Below are 12,071 nucleotides of genomic sequence, written 5' to 3'. Positions count from 1 at the left end.
ACATGTCATCAAAATTCTAAAATTAATCTTAATCAGGAAAAATTACTAATGATGTTCCATAAATTATTTTTTTAATTTTTTCAAAAAGATTCGAATTAGCTAGTCTTTCTCTTCATTTTTTCTGTTGAATTTTGAATTTTAAAGAGTCGAAATTTAAGATAAACTGTTTCAAAATTTAATTTTCATTTTTTTCGTGTTTTCTCCTCTTTTAAACTGTTTTTTTTCATCATTTATTCTCTACAAAAAACCTTCCCTAAAGGAAAAAAATGTACGACGGAATGACAGACCGAAATACCCATTTTTTATATCTACATAGATTTATTTATTAAAGGTAAATTCAGCAAATTGGCTATTTCTGGCAATTTATTTAAGTGTGTATCAAACTGGTAGCCCTTTTGCATTAATCAGTACCCAAGAAGTAGCTCTTAGTTTCAAAAAGTTTGGTGACCCCTGGTCTAGAATAACACTGACTAGCCGAGATGCTGGCTCAATATAGGCAACATCAGCTAGATAGTACCTTCTGGTACCAGCTCATGTGTATTTGGGATCTGCATAAGTCCTGAAAATGTGTAAACGTCCGCCTCTGTAGTCCATGCCGATCCGTAGTAGATAAGCTTCTTTATCTGTATCTTCTTGTTATGTGACTTTCATCCTCCACTGTTGCCATTTCTATAATACAGTAGTGTTAAGTTCTTACTTATATCTGTCAGTAAACTTACCATGAAAGCACTAAAACATACCGGTATGGTGAGTTGACGTTATTCACCCAAGGAACTATAGTTATTAGAGAGTTCCGGTCACGGGACACATTTCGGGTGTTGTTGTTGCACTAGTGAGCAACGGATGAGGAGATGCTGCTCCGTTATTGATTGAAGTAAAGTGCGAATGTCATTAAAACAGTTAGCGCCATCTTTTGACACTTCTTCCACTCTCGTCCTTGCACGCTACACCGCTACAACAAAGATGGGGAGAAGACGCTGTCCAAGTGGAGGCACGTAAATAAGACTTGAAGATGTTGTGTAAAACATCATCCATGCATCATTTTGAGCAAAGAAGCACCATTACATGTTATGTAGACCACAAGGAAGTCTTTTACATTTAGAAAATAATCATAATAATATGACTCCTTTAATGCCAACCTTTAATACATCCGATTATTCCAAGGTTCTCATAGTCATCATTGCCACCGACGTCCGACTGGGTGTGAATTTTCCTTACCCTTATGTGGGCCTACCGAGGATGTCGTAGTGGTTTATGTTGTGGTTTGTGCAGCCCTTTGAGACACTAGTGATTTAGGGCTGTATAAGTAAACATTGATTGATTGATTGATGATCGACTGTACATTGGACTGACTTTTCCCTGACCACGTACCGTAGTACAGTACAGTTGCTCCTACAGTGTACACGTCTAATACCCCTTCCCTTTTTTTGTGTGTGTGTGCCCTCCTGAAGATGCTGAAGATGAAGGCGGTCTGCTGCCACCAGTAAAGCTGCAGTGTAGAACCAACAGTCCTGACCTGGCAACATACGAATGGCCCAGGGAAGCCACAAGATTGACATTCAGGTTTTGCATCACCTGCGCCAGAAGTTCCCTGAAGTCCCAGAGGGTGTTGTGTCCCAATGTGTTCTGCAGGTAGGTAGGTTTAAGACCTGTCCCACGAGTATTTTTTTCGTAACATTGGATCACACTGCAAAAACTGAAATCTAAGTAAGATGAAATATCTCAAATAAGGGTGATATTTGCTTATTTTCTGTCTGGTAAGATAGTTCTTCTCACTAAGCAGATTTTATGTTAGAGTCTTTTACTTGTTTTAAGGGTTTTGCTCCTAAATGATCTCAGTAAGATACTACTGCTTGTTTCCGACATTTTATGACCTATTTTGAGTAAAATAGGCTTGAAACTATTTTTGTCCAAGTGTCCAAAACACACCCAGCAATGGTGCACAGAAAAGAGGGGGAAAAGGCGGCCAAAATGTTCAAAAGTCCCAATTGTGTCCAAAATACCTCCCCGGGGTTCCAGTCCCACGAGTCCCACACAAATCCCGGGATACAAAAAATGTCCAAAACGCACCCAGCAAAGTCCCAAGGGAAGTAGGGGGGAAAAATGAGAAAAATCGGCAAAAGTCCCCCAAAATTTTCAAAATACCTACCCAGGTTCGAGTCCCAACCGGGTTCGAGTTTGAGTTTGAGTGCACACTCGGACCCGGGTGGGACTTTTGAACATTTCCCCGACTTTTCCCCCCACCTTCCTGTGGGACTTTGCAGGGCGCGTTTTGGACATTCTGGGCATCCCGGCCGGCGACGGAACTTGTGGGACTCGAACCTGTGTAGGTATTTTGAACATTTTTGGGACTTTTGCTGACTTTTCCAACTTTCATCCCCCCCCGCCCCATGGGACTCGGCTGGGTGTGTTATGGACATTTTGGGCATCCCGGGACTTGCGCGGCCATACATAAGATTTTATGTTAGGGTCTTTTACTTGTTTTAAGGGTTTTGCTCCTAAATGATCTCAGTAAGATATTACTGCTTGTTTCCGACATTTTATGACCTATTTTGAGTAAAATATGCTTGAAACTATTTTTGTCCAAGTGTCCAAAACACACCCAGCAATGGTGCACAGAAAAGAGGGGAAAAAGAGGGGGAAAAGGCGGCCAAAATGTTCAAAAGTCCCAATTGTGTCCAAAATACCTCCCCGGGGTTCCAGTCCCACGAGTCCCACACAAATCCTGGGATACAAAAAATGTCCAAAACACACCCAGCAAAGTCCCACGGGAAGTAGGGGGGAAAAATGAGAAAAATCGGCAAAAGTCCCCCAAAATTTTCAAAATACCTTCCCAGGTTCGAGTCCCAACCGGGTTCGAGTTTGAGTTTGAGTGCACACTCGGACCCGGGTGGGACTTTTGAACATTTCCCCGACTTTTCCCCCCACCTTCCCGTGGGACTCTGCAGGGCGCGTTTTGGACATTCTGGGCATCCCGGCCGGCGGCGGAACTTGTGGGACTCGAACCTGTGTAGGTATTTTGAACATTTTTGGGACTTTTGCTGACTTTTCCAACTTTCATCCCCCCCGCCCCATGGGACTCGGCTGGGTGTGTTATGGACATTTTGGGCATCCCGGGACTTGCGCGGCCATACATAAGATTTTATGTTAGAGTCTTTTACTTGTTTTAAGAGTTTTGCTCCTAAATGATCTCAGTAAGATACTACAGCTTGTTTCCGACATTTTATGACCTATTTTGAGTAAAATATGCCTGAAACAATTTTTGTCCAAGTGTCCAAAACACACCCAGCAATGGTGCACAGAAAAGCGGGGAAAAGAGGGGGAAAAGGCGGCCAAAATGTTCAAAAGTCCCAATTGTGTCTAAAATACCTCCCCGGGGTTCCAGTCCCACGAGTCCCACACAAATCCTGGGATACAAAAAATGTCCAAAACACACCCAGCAAAGTCCCACGGGAAGTAGGGCGGAAAAATGAGAAAAATCGGCAAAAGTCCCCCAAAATTTTCAAAATACCTACCCAGGTTCGAGTCCCAACCGGGTTCGAGTTTGAGTTTGAGTGCACACTCGGACCCGGGTGGGACTTTTGAAGATTTCCCCGACTTTTCTCCCCACCTTCCCGTGGGACTTTGCAGGGCGCGTTTTAGACATTCTGGGCATCCCGGCCGGCGGCGGAACTTGTGGGACTCGAACCTGTGTAGGTATTTTGAACATTTTTGGGACTTTTGCTGACTTTTCCAACTTTCATCCCCCCAGCCCCATGGGACTCGGCTGGGTGTGTTATGGACATTTTGGGCATCCCGGGACTTGCGCGGCCATACATAAGATTTTATGTTAGAGTCTTTTACTTGTTTTAAGGGTTTTGCTCCTAAATGATCTCAGTAAGATATTACTGCTTGTTTCCGACATTTTATGACCTATTTTGAGTAAAATAGGCTTGAAACTATTTTTGTCCAAGTGTCCAAAACACACCCAGCAATGGTGCACAGAAAAGAGGGGGAAAAGAGGGGGAAAAGGCGGCCAAAATGTTCAAAAGTCCCAATTGTGTCCAAAATACCTCCCCGGGGTTCCAGTCCCACGAGTCCCACACAAATAAAAATGTCCAAAACGCACCCAGCAAAGTCCCACGGGAAGTAGGGGGGAAAAATGAGAAAAATCGGCAAAAGTCCCCCAAAATTTTCAAAATACCTACCCAGGTTCGAGTCCCAACCGGGTTCGAGTTTGAGTTTGAGTGCACACTCGGACCCGGGTGGGACTTTTGAACATTTCCCCGACTTTTCCCCCCACCTTCCCGTGGGACTTTGCAGGGCGCGTTTTGGACATTCTGGGCATCCCGGCCGGCGGCGGAACTTGTGGGACTCGAACCTGTGTAGGTATTTTGAACATTTTTGGGACTTTTGCTGACTTCTCCAACTTTCATCCCCCCCCGCCCCATGGGACTCGGCTGGGTGTGTTATGGACATTTTGGGCATCCCGGGACTTGCGCGGCCATACATAAGATTTTATGTTAGAGTCTTTTACTTGTTTTAAGAGTTTTGCTCCTAAATGATCTCAGTAAGATACTACTGCTTGTTTCCGACATTTTATGACCTATTTTGAGTAAAATAGGCTTGAAACTATTTTTGTCCAAGTGTCCAAAACACACCCAGCAATGGTGCACAGAAAAGAGGGGGAAAAGAGGGGGAAAAGGCGGCCAAAATGTTCAAAAGTCCCAATTGTGTCCAAAATACCTCCCCGGGGTTCCAGTCCCACGAGTCCCACACAAATCCTGGGATACAAAAAATGTCCAAAACACACCCAGCAAAGTCCCACGGGAAGTAGGGGGGAAAAAATTAGAAAAGTCGGCAAAAGTCCCCCAAAATTTTCAAAATACCTACCCAGGTTCGAGTCCCAACCGGGTTCGAGTTTGAGTTTGGGTGCACACTCGGACCCGGATGGGACTTTTGAACATTTCCCCGACTTTTCTCCACACCTTCCCGTGGGACTTTGCAGGGCGCGTTTTGGACATATTGAGCATCCCGGCCGGCGACGGAACTTGTGGGACTCGAACCTGTGTAGGTATTTTGAAAATTTTTGGGACTTTTGCTGACTCCCCCCCCCCTCCCCATGGGACTCGGCTGGGTGTGTTATGGACATTTTGGGCATCCCGGGACTTGCGCGGCCATACATAAGATTTTATGTTAGAGTCTTTTACTTGTTTTAAGGGTTTTGCTCCTAAATGATCTCAGTAAGATACTACTGCTTGTTTCCGACATTTTATGACCTATTTTGAGTAAAATATGCTTGAAACTGTTTTTGTCCAAGTGTCCAAAACACACCCAGCAATGGTGCACAGAAAAGCGGGGAAAAAAAGGGGGAAAAGGCAGTCAAAATGTTCAAAAGTCCCAATTGTGTCCAAAATACCTCCCCGGGGTTCCAGTCCCACGAGTCCCACACAAATCCCGGGATACAAAAAATGTCCAAAGCGCACCCAGCAAAGTCCCACGGGAAGTAGGGCGGAAAAATAAGAAAAATCGGCAAAAGTCCCCCAAAATTTTCAAAATACCTACCCAGGTTCGAGTCCCAACCGGGTTCGAGTCCGAGTTTGAGTGCACACTCGGACCCGGGTGGGACTTTTGAACATTTCCCCGACTTTTCCCCCCACCTTCCCGTGGGACTTTGCAGGGCGCGTTTTGGACATTCTGGGCATCCCGGCCGGCGGCGGAACTTGTGGGACTCGAACCTGTGTAGGTATTTTGAACATTTTTGGGACTTTTGCTGACTTTTCCAACTTTCATCCCCCCCGCCCCATGGGACTCGGCTGGGTGTGTTATGGACATTTTGGGCATCCCGGGACTTGCGCGGCCATACATAAGATTTTATGTTAGAGTCTTTTACTTGTTTTAAGGGTTTTGCTCCTAAATGATCTCAGTAAGATATTACTGCTTGTTTCCGACATTTTATGACCTATTTTGAGTAAAATATGCTTGAAAACATTTTTGTCCAAGTGTCCAAAACACACCCAGCAATGGTGCACAGAAAAGCGGGGAAAAAGAGGGGGAAAAGGCGGCCAAAATGTTCAAAAGTCCCAATTGTGTCCAAAATACCTCCCCGGGGTTCCAGTCCCACGAGTCCCACACAAATCCCGGGATACAAAAAATGTCCAAAACGCACCCAGCAAAGTCCCACGGGAAGTAGGGGGGAAAAATGAGAAAAATTGGCTAAAGTCCCCCGAAATTTTCAAAATACCTACCCAGGTTCGAGTCCCAACCAGGTTCGAGTTTGAGTTTGAGTGCACACTCGGACCCGGGTGGGACTTTTGAAGAAATCCCCGACTTTTCTCCCCACCTTCCCGTGGGACTTTGCAGGGCGCGTTTTGGACATTCCGGGCATCCCGGCCGGCGGCGGAACTTGTGGGACTCGAACCTGTGTAGGTATTTTGAACATTTTTGGGACTTTTGCTGACTTTTCCAACTTTCATCCCCCCCGCCCCATGGGACTCGGCTGGGTGTGTTATGGACATTTTGGGCATCCCGGGACTTGCGCGGCCATACATAAGATTTTATGTTAGAGTCTTTTACTTGTTTTAAGGGTTTTGCTCCTAAATGATCTCAGTAAGATATTACTGCTTGTTTCCGACATTTTATGACCTATTTTGAGTAAAATATGCTTGAAAAAATTTTTGTCCAAGTGTCCAAAACACACCCAGCAATGGTTCACAGAAAAGCGGGGAAAAAGAGGGGGAAAAGGCGGCCAAAATGTTCAAAAGTCCCAATTGTGTCCAAAATACCTCCCCGGGGTTCCAGTCCCACGAGTCCCACACAAATCCCGGGATACAAAAAATGTCCAAAACGCACCCAGCAAAGTCCCACGGGAAGTAGGGGGGAAAAATGAGAAAAATCGGCAAAAGTCCCCCAAAATTTTCTAAATACCTACCCAGGTTCGAGTCCCAACCGGGTTCGAGTTTGAGTTTGAGTGCACACTCGGACCCGGGTGGGACTTTTGAACATTTCCCCGACTTTTCCCCCCACCTTCCCGTGGGACTTTGCAGGGCGCGTTTTGGACATTCTGGGCATCCCGGCCGGCGGCGGAACTTGTGGGACTCGAACCTGTGTAGGTATTTTGAACATTTTTGGGACTTTTGCTGACTTTTCCAACTTTCATCCCCTCCCCGCCCCATGGGACTCGGCTGGGTGTGTTATGGACATTTTGGGCATCCCGGGACTTGCGCGGCCATACATAAGATTTTATGTTGGAGTCTTTTACTTGTTTTAAGGGTTTTGCTCCTAAATGATCTCAGTAAGATACTACTGCTTGTTTCCGACATTTTATGACCTATTTTGAGTAAAATATGCTTGAAACTATTTTTGTCCAAGTGTCCAAAACACACCCAGCAATGGTGCGCAGAAAAGAGGGGGAAAAGAGGGGGAAAAAAACGGCCAAAATGTTCAAAAGTCCCAATTGTGTCCAAAATACCTCCCCGGGGTTCCAGTCCCACGAGTCCCACACAAATCCCGGGATACAAAAAATGTCCAAAACGCACCCAGCAAAGTCCCACGGGAAGTAGGGGGGAAAAATGAGAAAAATCGGCAAAAGTCCCCCAAAATTTTCAAAATACCTACCCAGGTTCGAGTCCCAACCGGGTTCGAGTTTGAGTTTGAGTGCACACTCGGACCCGGGTGGGACTTTTGAATATTTCCCCGACTCTTCTCCCAACCTTCCCGTGGGACTTTGCAGGGCGCGTTTTGGACATTCTGGGCATCCCGGCTGGCGGCGGGACTTGTGGGACTCGAACCTGTGTAGGTATTTTGAACATTTTTGGGACTTTTGCTGACTTTTCCAACTTTCATCCCCCCCGCCCCATGGGACTCAGCTGGGTGTGTTATGGACATTTTGGGCATCCCGGGACTTGCGCGGCCATACATAAGATTTTATGTTAGAGTGTTTTTACTTGTTTTAAGGGTTTTGCTCCTAAATGATCTCAGTAAGATACTACTGCTTGTTTCCGACATTTTATGACCTATTTTGAGTAAAATATGCTTGAAACTATTTTTGTCCAAGTGTCCAAAACACACCCAGCAATGGTGCACAGAAAAGCGGGGAAAAAGAGGGGGAAAAGGTGGCCAAAATGTTCAAAAGTCCCAATTGTGTCCAAAATACCTCCCCGGGGTTCCAGTCCCACGAGTCCCACACAAATCCCGGGATACAAAAAATGTCCAAAACGCACCCAGCAAAGTCCCACGGGAAGTAGGGGGGAAAAATGAGAAAAGTCCCCCAAAATTTTCAAAATACCTACCCAGGTTCGAGTCCCAACCGGGTTCGAGTTTGAGTTTGAGTGCACACTCGAACCCGGGTGGGACTTTTGAACATTTCCCCGACTTTTCCCCCCACCTTCCCGTGGGACTCTGCAGGGCGCGTTTTGGACATTCTGGGCATCCCGGCCGGCGGCGGAACTTGTGGGACTCGAACCTGTGTAGGTATTTTGAACATTTTTGGGACTTTTGCTGACTTTTCCAACTTTCATCCCCCCCGCCCCATGGGACTCGGCTGGGTGTGTTATGGACATTTTGGGCATCCCGGGACTTGCGCGGCCATACATAAGATTTTATGTTAGAGTCTTTTACTTGTTTTAAGGGTTTTGCTCCTAAATGATCTCAGCAAGATACTACTGCTTGTTTCCGACATTTTATGACCTATTTTGAGTAAAATATGCTTGAAACTATTTTTGTCCAAGTGTCCAAAACACACCCAGCAATGGTGCACAGAAAAGAGGGGGAAAAGGCGGCCAAAATGTTCAAAAGTCCCAATTGTGTCCAAAACACCTCCCCGGGGTTCCAGTCCCACGAGTCCCACACAAATCCCGGGATACAAAAAATGTCCAAAACGCACCCAGCAAAGTCCCACGGGAAGTAGGGGGGAAAAATGAGAAAAATCGGCAAAAGTCCCCCAAAATTTTCAAAATACCTACCCAGGTTCGAGTCCCAACCGGGTTCGAGTTTGAGTTTGAGTGCACACTCGGACCCGGGTGGGACTTTTGAACATTTCCCCGACTTTTCCCCCCACCTTCCCGTGGGACTTTGCAGGGCGCGTTTTGGACATTCTGGGCATCCCGGCCGGCGGCGGAACTTGTAGGACTCGAACCTGTGTAGGTATTTTGAACATTTTTGGGACTTTTGCTGACTTTTCCAACTTTCATCCCCCTCGCCCCATGGGACTTGGCTGGGTGTGTTATGGACATTTTGGGCATCCCGGGACTTGCGCGGCCATACATAAGATTTTATGTTAGAGTTTTTTACTTGTTTTAAGGGTTTTGCTCCTAAATGATCTCAGCAAGATACTACTGCTTGTTTCCGACATTTTATGACCTATTTTGAGTAAAATATGCTTGAAACTATTTTTGTCCAAGTGTCCAAAACACACCCAGCAATGGTGCACAGAAAAGAGGGGGAAAAGGCGGCCAAAATGTTCAAAAGTCCCAATTGTGTCCAAAATACCTCCCCGGGGTTCCAGTCCCACGAGTCCCACACAAATCCCGGGATACAAAAAATGTCCAAAACGCACCCAGCAAAGTCCCACGGGAAGTAGGGGGGAAAAATGAGAAAAATCGGCTAAAGTCCCCCGAAATTTTCAAAATACCTACCCAGGTTCGAGTCCCAACCAGGTTCGAGTTTGAGTTTGAGTGCACACTCGGACCCGGGTGGGACTTTTGAAGAAATCCCCGACTTTTCTCCCCACCTTCCCGTGGGACTTTGCAGGGCGCGTTTTGGACATTCCGGGCATCCCGGCCGGCGGCGGAACTTGTGGGACTCGAACCTGTGTAGGTATTTTGAACATTTTTGGGACTTTTGCTGACTTTTCCAACTTTCATCCCCCCCGCCCCATGGGACTCGGCTGGGTGTGTTATGGACATTTTGGGCATCCCGGGACTTGCGCGGCCATACATAAGATTTTATGTTAGAGTCTTTTACTTGTTTTAAGGGTTTTGCTCCTAAATGATCTCAGTAAGATATTACTGCTTGTTTCCGACATTTTATGACCTATTTTGAGTAAAATATGCTTGAAAAAATTTTTGTCCAAGTGTCCAAAACACACCCAGCAATGGTTCACAGAAAAGCGGGGAAAAAGAGGGGGAAAAGGCGGCCAAAATGTTCAAAAGTCCCAATTGTGTCCAAAATACCTCCCCGGGGTTCCAGTCCCACGAGTCCCACACAAATCCCGGGATACAAAAAATGTCCAAAACGCACCCAGCAAAGTCCCACGGGAAGTAGGGGGGAAAAATGAGAAAAATCGGCAAAAGTCCCCCAAAATTTTCTAAATACCTACCCAGGTTCGAGTCCCAACCGGGTTCGAGTTTGAGTTTGAGTGCACACTCGGACCCGGGTGGGACTTTTGAACATTTCCCCGACTTTTCCCCCCACCTTCCCGTGGGACTTTGCAGGGCGCGTTTTGGACATTCTGGGCATCCCGGCCGGCGGCGGAACTTGTGGGACTCGAACCTGTGTAGGTATTTTGAACATTTTTGGGACTTTTGCTGACTTTTCCAACTTTCATCCCCTCCCCGCCCCATGGGACTCGGCTGGGTGTGTTATGGACATTTTGGGCATCCCGGGACTTGCGCGGCCATACATAAGATTTTATGTTGGAGTCTTTTACTTGTTTTAAGGGTTTTGCTCCTAAATGATCTCAGTAAGATACTACTGCTTGTTTCCGACATTTTATGACCTATTTTGAGTAAAATATGCTTGAAACTATTTTTGTCCAAGTGTCCAAAACACACCCAGCAATGGTGCGCAGAAAAGAGGGGGAAAAGAGGGGGAAAAGGCGGCCAAAATGTTCAAAAGTCCCAATTGTGTCCAAAATACCTCCCCGGGGTTCCAGTCCCACGAGTCCCACACAAATCCCGGGATACAAAAAATGTCCAAAACGCACCCAGCAAAGTCCCACGGGAAGTAGGGGGGAAAAATGAGAAAAGTCCCCCAAAATTTTCAAAATACCTACCCAGGTTCGAGTCCCAACCGGGTTCGAGTTTGAGTTTGAGTGCACACTCGAACCCGGGTGGGACTTTTGAACATTTCCCCGACTTTTCCCCCCACCTTCCCGTGGGACTCTGCAGGGCGCGTTTTGGACATTCTGGGCATCCCGGCCGGCGGCGGAACTTGTGGGACTCGAACCTGTGTAGGTATTTTGAACATTTTTGGGACTTTTGCTGACTTTTCCAACTTTCATCCCCCCCGCCCCATGGGACTCGGCTGGGTGTGTTATGGACATTTTGGGCATCCCGGGACTTGCGCGGCCATACATAAGATTTTATGTTAGAGTCTTTTACTTGTTTTAAGGGTTTTGCTCCTAAATGATCTCAGCAAGATACTACTGCTTGTTTCCGACATTTTATGACCTATTTTGAGTAAAATATGCTTGAAACTATTTTTGTCCAAGTGTCCAAAACACACCCAGCAATGGTGCACAGAAAAGAGGGGGAAAAGGCGGCCAAAATGTTCAAAAGTCCCAATTGTGTCCAAAACACCTCCCCGGGGTTCCAGTCCCACGAGTCCCACACAAATCCCGGGATACAAAAAATGTCCAAAACGCACCCAGCAAAGTCCCACGGGAAGTAGGGGGGAAAAATGAGAAAAATCGGCAAAAGTCCCCCAAAATTTTCAAAATACCTACCCAGGTTCGAGTCCCAACCGGGTTCGAGTTTGAGTTTGAGTGCACACTCGGACCCGGGTGGGACTTTTGAACATTTCCCCGACTTTTCCCCCCACCTTCCCGTGGGACTTTGCAGGGCGCGTTTTGGACATTCCGGGCATCCCGGCCGGCGGCGGAACTTGTAGGACTCGAACCTGTGTAGGTATTTTGAACATTTTTGGGACTTTTGCTGACTTTTCCAACTTTCATCCCCCTCGCCCCATGGGACTTGGCTGGGTGTGTTATGGACATTTTGGGCATCCCGGGACTTGCGCGGCCATACATAAGATTTTATGTTAGAGTTTTTTACTTGTTTTAAGGGTTTTGCTCCTAAATGATCTCAGCAAGATACTACTGCTTGTTTCCGACATTTTATGACCTATTTTGAGTAAAATATGCTTGAAACTAT

At 46.5% G+C, this 12,071-nt stretch overlaps 1 protein-coding gene across 3 annotated transcripts in view; it reads left to right on the top strand.

Moving 5' to 3' along the window:
- Positions 1–12,071, top strand: part of tab2 (TGF-beta activated kinase 1 (MAP3K7) binding protein 2) — a 100,749-nt gene that overhangs the window by 36,312 nt on the left and 52,366 nt on the right. For 2 of the 3 annotated variants that reach the window (XM_061894094.1, XM_061894095.1), the window contains exon 2: positions 1,452–1,632. In XM_061894094.1, coding sequence (XP_061750078.1) covers positions 1,531–1,632 — 102 coding nt within the window. In that variant the 5' untranslated portion in view covers positions 1,452–1,530. Of the gene's footprint in view, positions 1–1,451; positions 1,637–12,071 lie in introns of those variants that run through there. The other variant, XM_061894096.1, reaches the window with a different exon arrangement.

The sequence above is a fragment of the Nerophis ophidion genome, linkage group LG03 (genome assembly GCF_033978795.1).
Source record: "Nerophis ophidion isolate RoL-2023_Sa linkage group LG03, RoL_Noph_v1.0, whole genome shotgun sequence".
Classification (NCBI taxonomy): domain Eukaryota; kingdom Metazoa; phylum Chordata; class Actinopteri; order Syngnathiformes; family Syngnathidae; genus Nerophis; species Nerophis ophidion.
The sequence above is the reverse complement of the archived record's forward strand: the minus strand, read 5'-3'. Positions and strand labels throughout refer to the sequence as shown.